This window comes from Manacus candei, unplaced genomic scaffold, assembly GCF_025592945.1.
Source record: "Manacus candei isolate 608988 ecotype Guabito, Panama unplaced genomic scaffold, ASM2559294v1 h1tg000014l, whole genome shotgun sequence".
NCBI lineage: Eukaryota > Metazoa > Chordata > Aves > Passeriformes > Pipridae > Manacus > Manacus candei.
The window spans coordinates 74,768,181-74,782,539 of record NW_026138062.1 but is presented as its reverse complement, the minus strand read 5'-3'; the positions used below and the strand labels follow the sequence as shown (position 1 = coordinate 74,782,539).

At 47.5% G+C, this 14,359-nt stretch overlaps 1 protein-coding gene across 1 annotated transcript; it reads left to right on the top strand.

Moving 5' to 3' along the window:
• The first annotated feature begins 732 nt into the window (after positions 1–732).
• Positions 733–12,135, top strand: LOC127467838 (uncharacterized). Its single transcript, XM_051780279.1, has 6 exons — positions 733–836; positions 1,677–1,955; positions 3,930–4,178; positions 7,384–7,521; positions 8,135–8,254; positions 9,616–12,135. The coding sequence occupies exons 1-6, from the start codon at positions 776–778 to the stop codon at positions 9,774–9,776; spliced, it is 1,008 nt and encodes a 335-aa protein (XP_051636239.1). The 5' UTR covers positions 733–775; the 3' UTR covers positions 9,777–12,135.
• The last annotated feature ends 2,224 nt before the right edge of the window (positions 12,136–14,359 follow it).

Sequence of the window (14,359 nt, the reverse complement as noted above, 5' to 3'; positions counted from 1 at the left end):
GTTTACAGGGGTTCTTCAGGACTGGCTTTTCAATCTCGTCTCTGGTATCTGCACTCCCAACAGAGCTGGGGTGTCTTTCAGGCTGCATTCAGTTTAGTTTTGCAATGCAATTTAACTTCCCATAACCTTTATTCTTTGCCTGGGGTGGCTGCATGGAGCTCTTTCCTGTGTGTCAGGTACCATTTGGTCACCAGAAGAGCCCAGCAAAGTTCAGGCTGGCAACATATGCTTTGGGAACAGAGGGTAAGCCTTGTCCCACAACTCCTCCCTGCTGGTGAGACCCTCCATGAGTCAGTGTTGCTAGTATTTCAGAAAACCAGCTGGTCTGCATGTGCAGTGCTTTATCTGACTGCACTGATTTCTCTTCCCTGGATGGGGATGCTGTACTTCGATAAACCAGAAAAGGATGAAAGAAAAGGCTTTTTTTTCACCTTTGCCAGGTCTTGGCGTTAGCATCTTCCTAAGTGGGGTGAGCTGACCAGGAGATATTTTCGTCTCTCCTCTCCACTCAGCCCTATTCTCACACACGCAGTTATCTCCAGTCTGCGGGACTTTGCAGAGCACACTGTGGCTTGTGTTGGTTCAGCCCGAGCTCAGTCACCCAAAACCTTGCAGGTCTATTTTGAACCATCATTCAACCTGTCCACCATGGAGTTTCTTTTCTTTTTTTTTTTTCCCCCCACTCTTGCTTCTGACATCATTTCCTGAACACTATATTCACTGAGCTCTGTAGCCAGATCGTCCTCTCAGCATATGATGCAAGGCGCTCTTTAAAATGGATTTCGGCTCTCCTTTGACTCTGCAGTGCTTGCTGGTGATAATAACTGTTACTCATGGTAAGTGGGATTTCTCTTTATGGAGATGGCACGGATTTGTCTAGACGAGCAGATGCCTTAATTTTGCTCCAAGATCTTTTAAGGACTCCACCAGGTTTGGGGAGACATCAAACAGTGTAACCGCTAATGCATGAACGGGGCAGTCAGACCAAAGTAAGACAGATTATTTTTTGGGTAAACGAACGATAACTAACAGAATTGTACTTTCTGGGTGTACTGCGTCCGTGAGAGCGTTTCAGCGGAGAATGTAAAGTCCTTGTACAACACGGGGCTGGCTGGAGAGCAATGTGGTCCTGCTCCTAATTCTTGGTGTGACCTTGGGTTAGTCCTCGAGCTGCTCTTGCCCTGCCATCTTTTGAATTTTAAGTTGCAGACAGCAACTTAATAATGTGTCAGGGGACTGTGAGACTTGTTCCAGCTAAAGCTGCTACCTTACTCTTTGGGGAGAAGCAACTGTGCAGGCAGCTGTTGTTTCTGCTACCCTCTGTACAGGATCCATGGCATTGATGCCTTGAGGATCTTTCTTTGCACAGTCTCTCATCTCTGATGGGGGGTGGTAGATGGTCATGTTAAATCTGGGGAGAGAAAGGATCAGCTGTTCAGCCTTTTGTTTCCCTTTTTGTGCACACCATTCCTGTGTTATTCAGGTGGGGGGAAGCTGACCCTTACAGAAGGCTTCCCACTCCTCTGATTTTCAATCACTGGTGATCCAACCTGTCACTAGGGTTGGGTCTGTGCCTCTTACGTCTCACCTGGGCATTTGCCTTTTTGGGAGGCAGCCGAGAGGGGATGGATGGACATGGCAAGCTTGCTGCCCACGCTCTGTGCCTCTCCTTTCAGGCTCTGCCACCCAGATCAGTGTGCTCAGCGGCGGCTCAGCAGTCTTTTCTGTGGGAAACCAAAGCCTGCAGACCCTCTCCAGAATGAGCAAGGGGGACGGGGTGTGCTCGACAACTGTCTTAAATGATGCTTTGTTGGCCAAGTGCGGCAATTCTGCCAGTAGGTGCCTGAACTGGCTGAATGGCTCCCTAGAGCTGAAGAGTGTGGAGAAAGAGGACGAAGGAAAATACGAATTTGTTTTTCCCAACACCACCAGTTATTTTGCATTGGAAGTATTTGGTAAGTGGCCTTCTTAGCAACAAATAACTTTTGAACTTGTGAGCCTGGTTGGAAGCTTGGTGCCCTAAAATTCGTCCTAAGGAATTGCTTGAGCCTGCAGGAGCTACAGATGCCTCTGGAAGAAGCTTTTTTAAAGCTTCTGGTACACTCAGAGAGCAGTAGTAGTCAGTGTAAACTAAGACGTGCTCTTTGCATCCTCTTTGTCTCTCCTGTCTGTTGATCCTTCCTTGAAGTAGCCAGTAAGTTGAGTTCTGGGCTGTTTTCCATGATGTAAGAGGCAGCAGCATGAAGTGTTTGTAAAGTTGAGCTTATGCTACGTAGGCATGTAGCTGGAGATTTCAGTCTGTTTCCAGAGCGCTATTCCTGATGGCTCCCACAAAAGCTCCCACTGACCAACAGCATTTTGCTGCCTGTGGACACACTTCCCTAAGGAGTTAACCCTGCCTGACTTGGCTCTGAAAGTGGGACTGGACTTCTGTGCAGGTCTGGGTTGAGGTGTGCTGGGGTTTCCCCCTGCTTCATGCAGCTGAGGAGAAATGCTAAAGGCATCTATGAGTGATTCTTAGCTACCCCTGAGCAGCTTGGAGGTCAGCATCTTCTGGGTCTGTCCAGAGCCCTCACCCGTGCCAGCCTCCCCACTGTTCTCCTTGTGGCCTCGGAATTCCTGCTCCCTTTTGTGTGCCTGCTCATCCACTTGCAGGGTGTGAAGACGGAAAAAAAGTCGCTTCTGTACAGGATCCAGCTCATTGCTTGGGGTAATAAGGAGAAGGCTTAAATGGGTTTGTCCCCCTGCTGAATGATGGTCCAGGCAGCCAGCGACCATTGCTCCGGTCCTCATCTCCACCGGTTCTTTTGCAGGGCTTTCACTTACACAGGCTTCCAAGACAAATTGAAGCGTATGAAACTGTAATGAAAATGTCTGAGCAAACTGATCTCAGTGAAGACAAATGAACGCTCGCCCCTTTTGGGTGCAAACAGGCGGAACCGCGGTGGAGAGCAGGTCAAAGATGTGACTCCTTGGCACGAAGATCAGGAGCTTAGACTGGAAGTAGGCAAAGACTACAGAAGTCCTGGGTTTAACCTCCATTTCAGTGGATTTGCTTTTGGGGCTTTTGTTTCCTCCTTGTGTTCTGTTGGCACACCTAAGGCAGGGAAACAATTTCACAGCAAAGGTGTTCCTGGAGGTATGAGTTTTAACTGAAGATGATGTCCCAGTTGAAGAAAGTGATTTCTGAGCTTATTTGCACGGATGGATGTTCTCTAATTTTACTCCTGCTGTCAAAAAACCACACCACTTCTCTGTTTAGTTTGTATTTGCAAAGTGACAAATGTAGGAAATAGGTTTGCTCCTTGTAGTAGACTGAAAGAGAGAAATTCAGGGAAATGTAGTAAGAGCAATGGTGCATTGCTTCATTTTAAGAATTCATAGTCTGGGTATCCTTTCTCACCGCAGTTATCTGGTGTTGGTTCCCATGTTGAGCATGATTTGCACTAGTTCCTCTCTACAATGGAAGAAGAGGCAGAGTGATAGCAAAAGTACAAACCTCTGGTGGAGGAAAGGGCTGAGTCTGCTCTGAAGCTATGGTTATCTGCTGATTTCAGAGAAAGCCTCTGGCTGGCAGATTCTCTGGATAGTTCCACAATTCTCTCAGATCAGGGGCTTTTATTTTTGGAGGTTTTTTTCAGTGTCAGTAAGGAAAATGAAGAGATGCCAGATTTTTGTCGCATCCCCAAAATAGGGACCAAAGAGTCCCTAGCAGGATTGGGGAGAGGGCACTGTTAAGCATTTCAGGGTTGAGTGCAGGCACTGAAGGGTCTGGTTACCTACTTTTGTGCTTCCTGGCTACAGTAAATGCAGTGGCACTGAGACTGCTGGTAAGAGAAGCTCCTGTTCAGCTCATGTTTGCTGCTGAGTCTGCGCCTCACCTCTCTCTTTCCTCCCTGTTCACATTGTCCCATGCTGTGTGTGACCAGAGCCGACCATTGGGATCCAGTGCTTCCCTAATGGGACTGCAGAGCTGTCCTGCAATGCGACCAGCACCGAGAGCATGACCTTCCGGTGGCAGCTGAGCGGCAAAGAGCTGAGTGCCCCCGGGGCTTGTGTTACGGACGGTGGGAGGAAGGTCCGCCTGGACAAAACCGTGCCCGGGGAATTTGTGTGCGTGGTGTCCCACGGGAGCAGCGTCACAAGGACCAGGCCTGTTGCTCTGTCTTGTAGCTACGGTGAGTAACCAGAAAATCTGCCTCTTGGTCTCTTCCGGCAGCAAACTGAGGAGTTGTCCGTGTCCTCAAAATGCTGAACTCTTCTGTCCCCTTGCAGCTGCCTTCCAGACTTAGCACATCCTGCCTTCAGAAAGTGACCTCTTGACTTCCTTCTCCCTCCTGTGTCTTGGACTGACACAGCCTAAAATCACTGATGGGATGAAAGTTTGTTCAGGAGGTCCTTTTACCCAGCTCTGCAGCAAGGATGAATCTCTATCTGTCTGTTTTCCTGCTTCCCAGTGATAGAGACCTTGCACCCTTCTGTGCACTGATTCTCAGTGCCAGTTTAGAAACACATACTGCTTTCTACTCTAACATTCATCCATGACCCTGATGGCCTTCCAGTTTCTTTGCATCCCTATAAAAACACCTCTGCTAGTTCAACCCTGTTGCTCCTGGACTCAGCTAAGGTGTTTTGCCTATCTAGGTCAGAAACACAAAGATTTGTGAGTCTATGCTAATGTTTCTCCATCAGCCCCACACCATCAGAAGTGGGTAGAGACACAAGTCATTTTTACTTATGGAATGTCCCTGCTCAGATATGTAGCACTGCGAGAAGGCTGGGACTTTATCCATTTGAAAACTGTTCATAAATGCTTGAGTGGGGCCATAGTTTAATGAGACAGAAAATCTGGATCCTTGGGTATAATTTCATTTGCACCTGCAGTAGAGAAGGTTATTCTGCTCTGTGGCAGCAAAGATGGTTATCAAGAGTTACATCAGAGCTACATGCATAATTTAACCACAAGGTTTTTGACTAATTTAGCCGTAATTAATTTAATTACCTGCTGCTAGAGAAATTGTACTCTCTAATAGCACCCAGCATTTTAGAAATTGTCAGAGACACTCCAGCACTGCAGCAGACACTGTCTTTTCTTCTGTGGTTGGCATACAGTCGGTTTGAAAGCAAACTTACTGGCCCAAACCCCATACCCAGCATGCTGGCATCCAGCAGAAACGCCATGGGCTGTTTGTGCCTGGTCACACTGGCACCGCTGGCCAGTCTGTGCAGCTTTGGCGTTCGTGGCTGTGGAGCAGCGACCCCGGTTTTGTCCGGTGAGATTGGCCGGAGGCCGCTCGGCGCAGCCGGACCCGAGTTGGCCGCGGCAGTGGGGAACGAGGATGTGAACGCCCGTGAGCTGTTCAGTCGAGCCCTGTGACAAACCATGTGAGTGCTGACAGTTGCCATCGTTGGTTCTGGGTGGCTGCCCAGTCCCCTGGGTGCGATATCAGTTCCCCATTTCCTCTTGAAGAGCCCCCAGGGGAACTCAGTGGTGGCTCTGTTGGGATGGACGTGCTCACGAACGTGTATTTGGAAGGCTCTGAGAGAAAGAAAGCAGCAGTGATTCTACTTTAGTCACCAAATGCAGCCACATTTGTAAAACGTGAACTGAAGCAATTCTAAATACTAGTAAAAAGAATGGAGAAATGAGTTCGAGTAAATTAATTAATGACTAAGTCATTATTTTTGTGGGTTATTATTTCCAGGCCAAGGGCTGAATTTAGTTTTTCCACTGTAGGTGGAAGATCTATGTAAATACACTTATTTGGGCAACCTGTTGACTGATGATTGATTTTGAATAATTGTTACTATAAAACAATTTGGCAGAAATGCTGTGAACTTTCCAGGCATCAAAGGGCTCTGAACACTCGAGATCTAAAGAAGAGGGTTCAGAACTTAACAAGTCAACATATATAAAAGACATTTATTGGTTCATTACTTGTTTATTGCTTATTTTTAACACAATATTTTATCTCAAAAAGACCTTTTCAATGAATGGCAAATTTTTAGGAAAAAAAATTCAGGAAAAAATCCAACTAATATTCATGCCTTTGATAATGTTCTCTAAGCTTTTATCAAAAAGGAAAAAAAAATTATTATGGAAATTATTTCTGATTTGCTTAAAGTTTTCTCTTGGGCATGATTTTTTTTTAACTTGGCAAAAGAGATTGGAAAAAGGACTCTGAAAATACCATGAGTACATGTGGTTTCACACACAGGAGCACACACTGTTGTTTTTACTGTCCTGGTGAGTTGTGTTGACTATGACAGCGTGTAGTATGACTTGGAACATTTGAAATCCTTCCCAGCCTCTGGAGATATGGAGCAATTTGTGCTTTGGAGGGCTTGAAAATAAGCTCCAAATGATCCTGTTGGTTGCTGCAGTGCTGTGCTGTGCAGGCATGTGTGCAGCTGAAAACAAGTTAAATGATTCAGAAAAGGATGGCATAGGCTTACCTAAGGAGTTTTAAGGAATTTATATTGCAGCGATAGTGGAATTGTATGGGGTTTTTTCATATGAGAAGGAGAGTTTTCCTCCTGGCTGCCCCCGGTTGGAGCAAATTGTCTCGGTGAAGGAACAAGTCTGGATGAGTTTCTCTTTCCTGCAAGTGTGTGATGCCCCCTACCAGCTCCCCTGCTCAGCAGCAGCGAACGTGCAGGTCTGACCCGTCAAAGCAACCCTGAGCAAGGGACGCTGAGCTGGGTAATAATTACCACTGACTTGTGCGTGGCCTTCTGCTCAGCCATCTGCAGCCCTCGCCTCCTGCTGGGGGCTTTGCATCATCTCGGCTGGGCAGGGGAACAGAGAGAAATCCTTCTCTGAGCAGCAGTGGAGTCGGTTTCCTACAGCTCTGGCTCTGGTGGCTGCAGCCTTTGGTGCCTGAGGAGTGCAGGCTCTGCTCAGACCTGCTCTGAGGTTGGAGCAGTCCTTTCATGGCTGTCCTGAGCGGATTCTCTGGGCCTAATACAAGCTCTGAGGGTGGACTGCAGCTTTTCCTTCAGCAGCAGATGACTCCCTAGGTCTCCCTCCTCTTCTCAGCTGCTTGTTTCCATAACACTTGTTGAAATGTACTGTCTTTTAAACCACCACCTTCCCTCTTAATCTTGATTAAAACTTAGAAATTATCTCAGATGTTGCTGATCAGAGCAGGCAGAAATAAGGCACACAGCGTAGTCACACAGGCCTGTTCTCCTAATGAAAAGACCATACTTAAACACTGTGATGTAACTCATGCTCTGCCACAGTTCACTGTACCAGCTTCCCTGATCCAACCCAGAGCAACAGTGCTGCCCTCATGCTTTAATCCAGCTGCAGGGTTTCTCCCCCTGGAAGAAAGAAACTTGTCCACTCTGGTGCCTAACAATGCCATGTCCTTCTTGCAGGAGACCTGCTGCAGTACCCCTGGTTCATTTACATCCTGGCAGGGTGTGCAGTGGGTGTGCTTATCCTGCTGGTGGTTGTGCCCTCAGTCATATGTTGCTGCGTGAAGAGGAAACACAAGTTCATCCCCGTGCCCTCAGGTGAGTGGAGATTGCTGTGACCCCCTGGAATGAGTCTCAGAGAGGACTGTGTTTATGCAGGCTGGGGTTGACACAGCCTCAGAGTAAACTGCTCTCTGCTGGGTGGCTGCTTGTCCTCCAGCCCGTCCTCCCTCAACCTGGTGGAGCAGTAATCTGCTTGCTGATAGGCAACTGTTATGACCAGGGGGATCTTGAATCAAACCTTCCTTTCCCTTTATTCACCTCACACTTGCCACCATGTGCTCCTGGCCAGACAAAACCCACAGCAAAACCTTTTCTACGGGCAAGAAAACTGAGCCTCATTCCAGTCTGATCCTGGAATGACCCGAAGGTTTCTGATGGCAGTCCTCTGTCAGCACCAGTCCCTGAGTGCAATCTGCCCATCCCCTGTGAGGCCACCTCAAGCTGTGAAGCTGCCAGCATGGCCAAGCTGGTCTGTGACAGGTTGGCAATGTCCCTCTGTCCTTGGCATCTGTCTGCTCTGGGAAGGGAGCCAGTGCTGCGTGAGGAGGAGGCACAAAGGTGTTGGTGGTCTGGTATTGCAAGGGACGTGCTGAGGCTGGAGGGCTGTGGGGGGCCTCTTTCCTTCAAGTCTGCAGTTTTGGTTTTACAGAGGAGGAGAAGGATGACGGACTAACCATGTCAGTGGTGTCCAGTGAAGGTGTGAAGAGCCCCCCCAATGGAGACCACGTCGAGGCTCAAGCTGCCCAAGCTGACCGCCCTCCAAAGCCTGGTGCGTCCAGCGACTTTTCTGAAGTGGGGCAGATACCCTGTTTAGGAGGATGAAGGACACAGTGTATGTTTGTGGGTGGTGGGGGTGGAGGTGACTGTAGAGAGGAGTCTGGGGCACAAGGAAGGTGCTGCGTTTTGCCCGGATGACAGAAGCCGCAGCAAGTCATTTATCAGCACCTTACTCTCGCTCAGCTCCTGCACAGGGGTAACTCTCACCCCCACTCAGCTCTGAGATGTACCAGCAGCCATCCCATAAGCACCCCATAGAGGGGACTGCCAGTAACTATCTACTCCAGGATCACCTGTGCTAAAACACATATCTCAAAAACAGTAACCCCTCGAAACTTAGCACTTTTCCTGCAATTTTATCGCCCCTCTCCCCTTCTCATCAGTAACATTTTATAGAAATCAGCATTGTTTTTGTAAGCACTCATCTTCAAGACAGCATGAACCAAAAATGCTGAGCTATAAACACAGCTAAATCCCATCAGAGCCAGAGGCTTGTGTATTTCCTTAAATTGAGACTGAAGTGGGAATATTTTTAATTCTTCAAAGAAACCGAGCATAAACCCCCTACAGCTTTAGCACAATATGGTCAAGAGAGCACAGCGATAAAAACCCTTCAGAAATCTCCTGTTCTGTAAGTGCTTGATATTAATACTCCCACTTTTTGCTTGATGTTGCCCACGATTTTGTTTCACAAACAAAAATGCTGGCAACACCCTCCCTACTAATGCACCGTCATGAGCTGAAGTAGGTTTAGCAGAGACATCATGAACTGGAGCAATATTACACAGGTCATAGCCTGGTCTCAGCACTGCTGTCTCCACTTCTGATGTCCTTCACTGTACCGTGCACAGCCTCCCGCAGCTCAGCTGTGCTCTATGTCTAACCTTGGATGCTGCTTTACTCTGCTTTCAAAATATTAAAAGCTACTCATGAACATAGAGCAAGAAAGAAAGAAAAAAAAAAGCCTTTCAGGTCACTGTTTAATATTAATATACTTCAAGTGTAGATCTTTTAATAAAAAATTAACACATTGTCAGTTTGACTAAAAAAGTAGCCCATATTTAAATTTTTTACAATTAAGTAAAAAGTGGAGGTGCATGTGGAAAGTAGGTGAGAATGTATTAAATGTGTGCTGTTAGCCACCTTTAATTATTCAGATGTAAGTGAATAGATTTGGCTTTTTTGGTACTAAAGGTCTGGTACTAAAAGTACTAAAGTACTTCAGTACTAAGAGGCCAGAGATCTTTAGTGCCCGGGTGCCTGGAGACACGATGGACAGCTCAGTAAATGAATAGTTCCAGGACGGCGAGCCATGGCATGGGCAATAATATAAACCATTTCTCCTTTTTCCAGATGCTGCCCAGACTGGTCAAGGCGTTGAGCCCCAGCCACTGGCAGAAGAAAACTTAGCAGTGCAGATAGAAGCTGAGGAACTGCCAGACCCTGAGGTCATAGTTGATGCGGAAAGCCAGGAAGATGCCTCAGACTGTTTCCCGGATCCAACTGATGACTGACCTGACATGCTTGCTGTTCCACCCTGAAGCCTGTGACACTTGTCCTTTGCATCCCATAGTCTCATTTGTGTGTAAGAATCGGTCTGGCAAATTTCAGCAGGGAAAAGACACGAGGTGTCAGACCTTCTAACCTCATTTAAAAAGAAAAAAAGAAAATATAAGGAAAAGCACACCCGTGGCTTCAAGGCCGCACTGCCACGAGCTGACAGGTTCACTAACAAACAAAACTGGGCAGCTCCTTGATGCTTTGCCTGATAACAGAGCTGCAGCTAAACTGTGGAGCCCCAGGTGACAGCCTGAAACAAGCTGGGCAGTTCCTCCTGCTCCCTGCCCACCCAATGTCTTTGCCATGTCTTTGCCATCCAAGGACAGGCATGACAGGGGGATTGTGGTGGCCTGCCAGTCCCAGACATAAACTAAGGACCTGCCAGAAATTTCCTGAGAAAGAAAAAAAAAATCTCCTCTTAGGAGATTTCAAGGCATTTTTTCGCAGGCCCTGCAGAAGAAACTCAGTGGAGGTTTCAGCCAGGGATCTGTGTGCAGGGTGTTTATCCGAGCTCCATACCCTCTGTGATCTGGCCCTCACTGCTTGCTGCCTGTGGCCAGGACAGAGGTGGGGGCTGTAGGGTGATAACTGGCTTTGCTCCCCTTTTGGTGCCCTTTCACCAGGGTCCTGCTTGGATTACCTGTGAGCTAAACCAGCACCGTCACCAGCTGGCCTCCTGCAGCAGGAGGGTGCCTGGGGCCTGGGTGTACGACTTTGGCAGAAACATTGATTATAGTGCTGAGATTGTTTATCAGTGCAAGCATTAGTGCCTTCAGTGTAATGGTTTAGCTACTGCAAGCTGAAGCTGGCCATCTGCCTGTGCATGTAGGCTTGTTTGGTGCTGTGCTGTTTGCACAGATAGCAGCAATTTATAGCATCTCTTAGGCAAGTCTTGCTGCTACGCATGTCCTGTTCTGCTCAGGGGAGGTTTGCACGTGGAGCAGCTGGGGCAGACCTGCAGGGAAGAAGGATGAGGTGAGGAGAGGGCAAGGGCTCTGTCCCTGGCAGCAGGTAGCTGAGTCCCTGGCACAGCTGCCCTGGGGCTGCAGGTAGCGCTGCAGGAGCAAGGTATTTACCACATAAGACAACTTTGACAGTCAGAAGTGAGGCATGTTGATGTTAAACTAGCCCAATGAGCTAGAAATGCATGGTAGAGTAACATATTTTGCATATGGCACATATTGGGATCAAAAGGGATGGGGAGGTGTATGTTGCATCCCTCTCTTCCCTTGTCATTTGGCCCCTGTTTTATACCGTGCTGACGTTGTGCTGTGAATCCCTCGGAAACGGATTTAAGATGTGCCTTGTAAATACCATCCAACGAGGTCTGTGAGTACCCCAGCAAAATGCAGGGTAAACTGAACGCTTCTTTTCCAGGTGAGGGAGCTGGTGGGATGGCTGCACGCTTCCCTGGGAGTCCTTTATCTCTGTGTTCGTGTCAAGGCTCTGCATCAGTGACACCCTACCATAGGTGGTTGTTCTTGTTGTTTCCTTGTCCTGTGATTCTCTTTAGAAGATTTTTGGATCTTGTGAGCTGTGTTGGTGGTGACTCAGCCTGTCTCCGTTTTTTAAGGCTGCCACAGGAATCGGATTTTCCACGGTAGGAGTGAGATGATAATTCTTTTCCTTATGGTGCTGCACTGTCTCCTTTCAGTACAAACATTCCTCAAAGGCTATGAGTTGAGTGACAAACATGTGACACTGAGTGCTTGGGGTGGCAGCTGCCCGCAGGCAGCACAGGAGCAGCTGGGTGGAGACTGTCAGTGGCTCAGTGTCACCAAAATGGGGGGGCAGAGGCAGCTTTGCTTTACTTCTGCACATTCTGGCAGGGGCAGGCAGGGGACAGTCGACTCCAGCATATGCTTCAAAGGCTGAAGGGTGCTCTGAGGTGCACTGGGGAAGGTGGCAGTGTTTAGGTGCTGAGGGAGAGAGAGCTGGGCCAGCCTTGTCCTGCCGGGCTGGTGCATCCCGGGTCCAATTTGCCCTAGTGTCGCCTTCCCGCTGTGAGCCCTGGGAGGGCTGGGGGTGCCTGGGGGCTGTTAGCACCACCACTAGAGTAACCCCAGTCTGGGAAGGATTTTTCCCATTGAGATGGGAGTCTGAGATGTGAGAGGTCTTTATGAGGCAGATGGGACACGGCTGGTTTTCTGTCCTTTCCCACTGAAGCTGCCATTCAGCAATGGGGCAAAAGTTTTGTAACTTTGGGGTCAGAAGTGTTGCAGCCTGTGCTCTTCCTTTAACTGTATGTGTTTGTGCCTAGCTATTGGTCCTTTCTGGTGGTTCCCCTCCCTTTCCTTGCCATGGTTTTGTCCCCCCCCCAAAAAATAAATGTGATTTCTAACTTGTTTTGGAAATGTTAAAGTTTTGTTATTTAATAATTGTTTCTTTCTGGTTTTCACTGCAAGTACAGGCTGATTTTCAAGTTTTTGCACAGCCAAATAAAGGAAAGTTGATAACAAGTTACTGCTGACTAGAGCTGACTTGGGCAGTCTAGGGAACAGAGTCAGCCCAGAAGAAGCTGTAGGACAATGGCATATAACTAGTCCCTGCTGGAGTGTGGGTGTTAATGTGCAAGTACATTTGTGTGCATCATTAGCTCACCAAGCCCTTCTCTGGTGTCTTGCCTGAACTGTGAGGTGCAGGGAAGGGAAATGAGGGTTTGCCTATCTTTATCCATCTATAATTTTTTGTGACACCTAAGCCACCTTAGGTGTGAGAGAGGATGCCAAACTGCATAGCACCTTCTGCAAGGAGGAGGTGGCTCATGCTCACCTTTAGAGAAGTGGTCCCTGATGGTGGGTAAAACCAATGTCACAGAATCGCAGAATCATTGGTGATATCAAATCCCTTGACTGTGCCATTACAGGGTTATCCCTGGAACAGTGGTGTGACTGAACATGGGTGGTCCTGTCCTGCAGCCTATGAACCCAGCACTCTGAGAAGCCACACGCATGAATTTGCAGTTGTTTTCCAGCCTGACTCTGGTGCTGCATCAGTCAGGCAATAACTGGGACGCTTTCCAGGCTGGGGCTGTCTGACAGATAAGTCATGGTTAAAAAAACCTTCTATATTTTAGGCATGTACATGGTAAGTTCGTGTCACTTTTTATGAATTATTGCAGCTCATTTCAAAACAAGCAAACAAGAAGTTTGTGTGTAACTCAGCTATAGAAGGCAGTGTCACAGATAGATATCTTTAAAACCATTTCCTTAACATGACCCAACAAATTCTGGTGGTGCTGTAAGATCTAAAGTGCAGGTATTGCTAACACCAGGCGGGCAGAGGTGAGATGCCCCACAGATTTCCATAGGTAAACACTGGTGACAGAAGAGGGCAAGAAAGGCAGCATCACCAATTTCTGTCTGAGGTGGAAGCAGACTTGGTGGTGTGTCACCGCAGAAGCTTGGATTAGCATTTGGATATTGCTTGTGCCTTCTGCCAGGCTGCTCAGTGCCTGGGTGCAATCAAGCCCTGCCTGTACTTCACCACCCTGAGCATATGAAATGCTCTCCTCTTGTTCTGTGGTGTAAAGCAGGCTGGGGAGCAGCAACATGATCACCCAGTGTGGACCCTGCGACCTTTGACAACCCCCGACCGCGTCCCGCATTGGTTTTGTTCACAATAATTGGTTTTGTTCACAATTGGTTTTGTTCTGCAGTTCCTTTCTGCAAGATTACATGACTCATCTCTCATCAGGCAGGGGATGTGGCTGGAGGCAGCAGGGGAGTCTTTACTGAGAACCTATAAGGCCCTTAGACAAAGCCCTTCTGAATATTTGTGTTTTTCCAGCAAACAAGTCACAAAATCTTGGCATGGTTTGGGTTGGAAGGGACCTTAAAGATCATTTAATTCCAACTGCCCTGCAGTGGGCAGGGACATCTTTCACTAGACCCAGTTTCTCAGAGCCCTGTCCAACCTGGCCTACTTCCAGGGATGGGGCATCCACAACTTCTCTGGGCAACCTGTTCCAGAGCCTCACCATCCTTACAGTAAAGAATTTCTTCCTGATATCTAATCTAAACCTATTCTTTTTTCAGTTTGAAGCCATTACCCCTTGTGCTATCACTACGTGTCCTTGCTGGCAGGGGCTGTAGTATAAAGTGTGTATTTTACAGTTAATATAAATACAGTTAATATTGGAAATTCTATGCAGGATTTTTAAAACTCACCTGGACTGATGACTGCTAGTGGTAGTTTTAGTATTGTCTAACGCTATGGAAACTCGATGTGTTACAGACCAAGAATTACTTGGAGGCACAATTTTCAGCAAATCTTTTGGAATTGCAAATGTGGTACATTAGAGAGAATTATTGTCTTCTCCCATATCGTATGCAAATGGAATAAAGAAATGCAGCTAAGTGTCTATCCTCTAGCCAGCATCGCTGTCTTGGCTTTGGTTTATAAAAGTTCCTCTTTGAGGGCAAAACACATTTTTCCAAAACTAAGGAGTGAAGCAGTTTTAAAAGCTTTCTTTGATAACAAAAGTCACGTAGCAAGATACCTTCAAACAAACAAAGAAATGAAAGAAAAAGTTGTT

Coding starts and splice junctions, on each gene's coding strand:
- LOC127467838 (XM_051780279.1), top strand. CDS start 776: ATGGATTTCGGCTCTCCTTTGACTCTGCAGTGCTTGCTGGTGATAATA. Junction 4,179..7,383: donor TGCTCTGTCTTGTAGCTACG/GTGAGTAACCAG, acceptor TCCTTCTTGCAG/GAGACCTGCTGCAGTACCCC. Junction 7,522..8,134: donor GTTCATCCCCGTGCCCTCAG/GTGAGTGGAGAT, acceptor TTGGTTTTACAG/AGGAGGAGAAGGATGACGGA.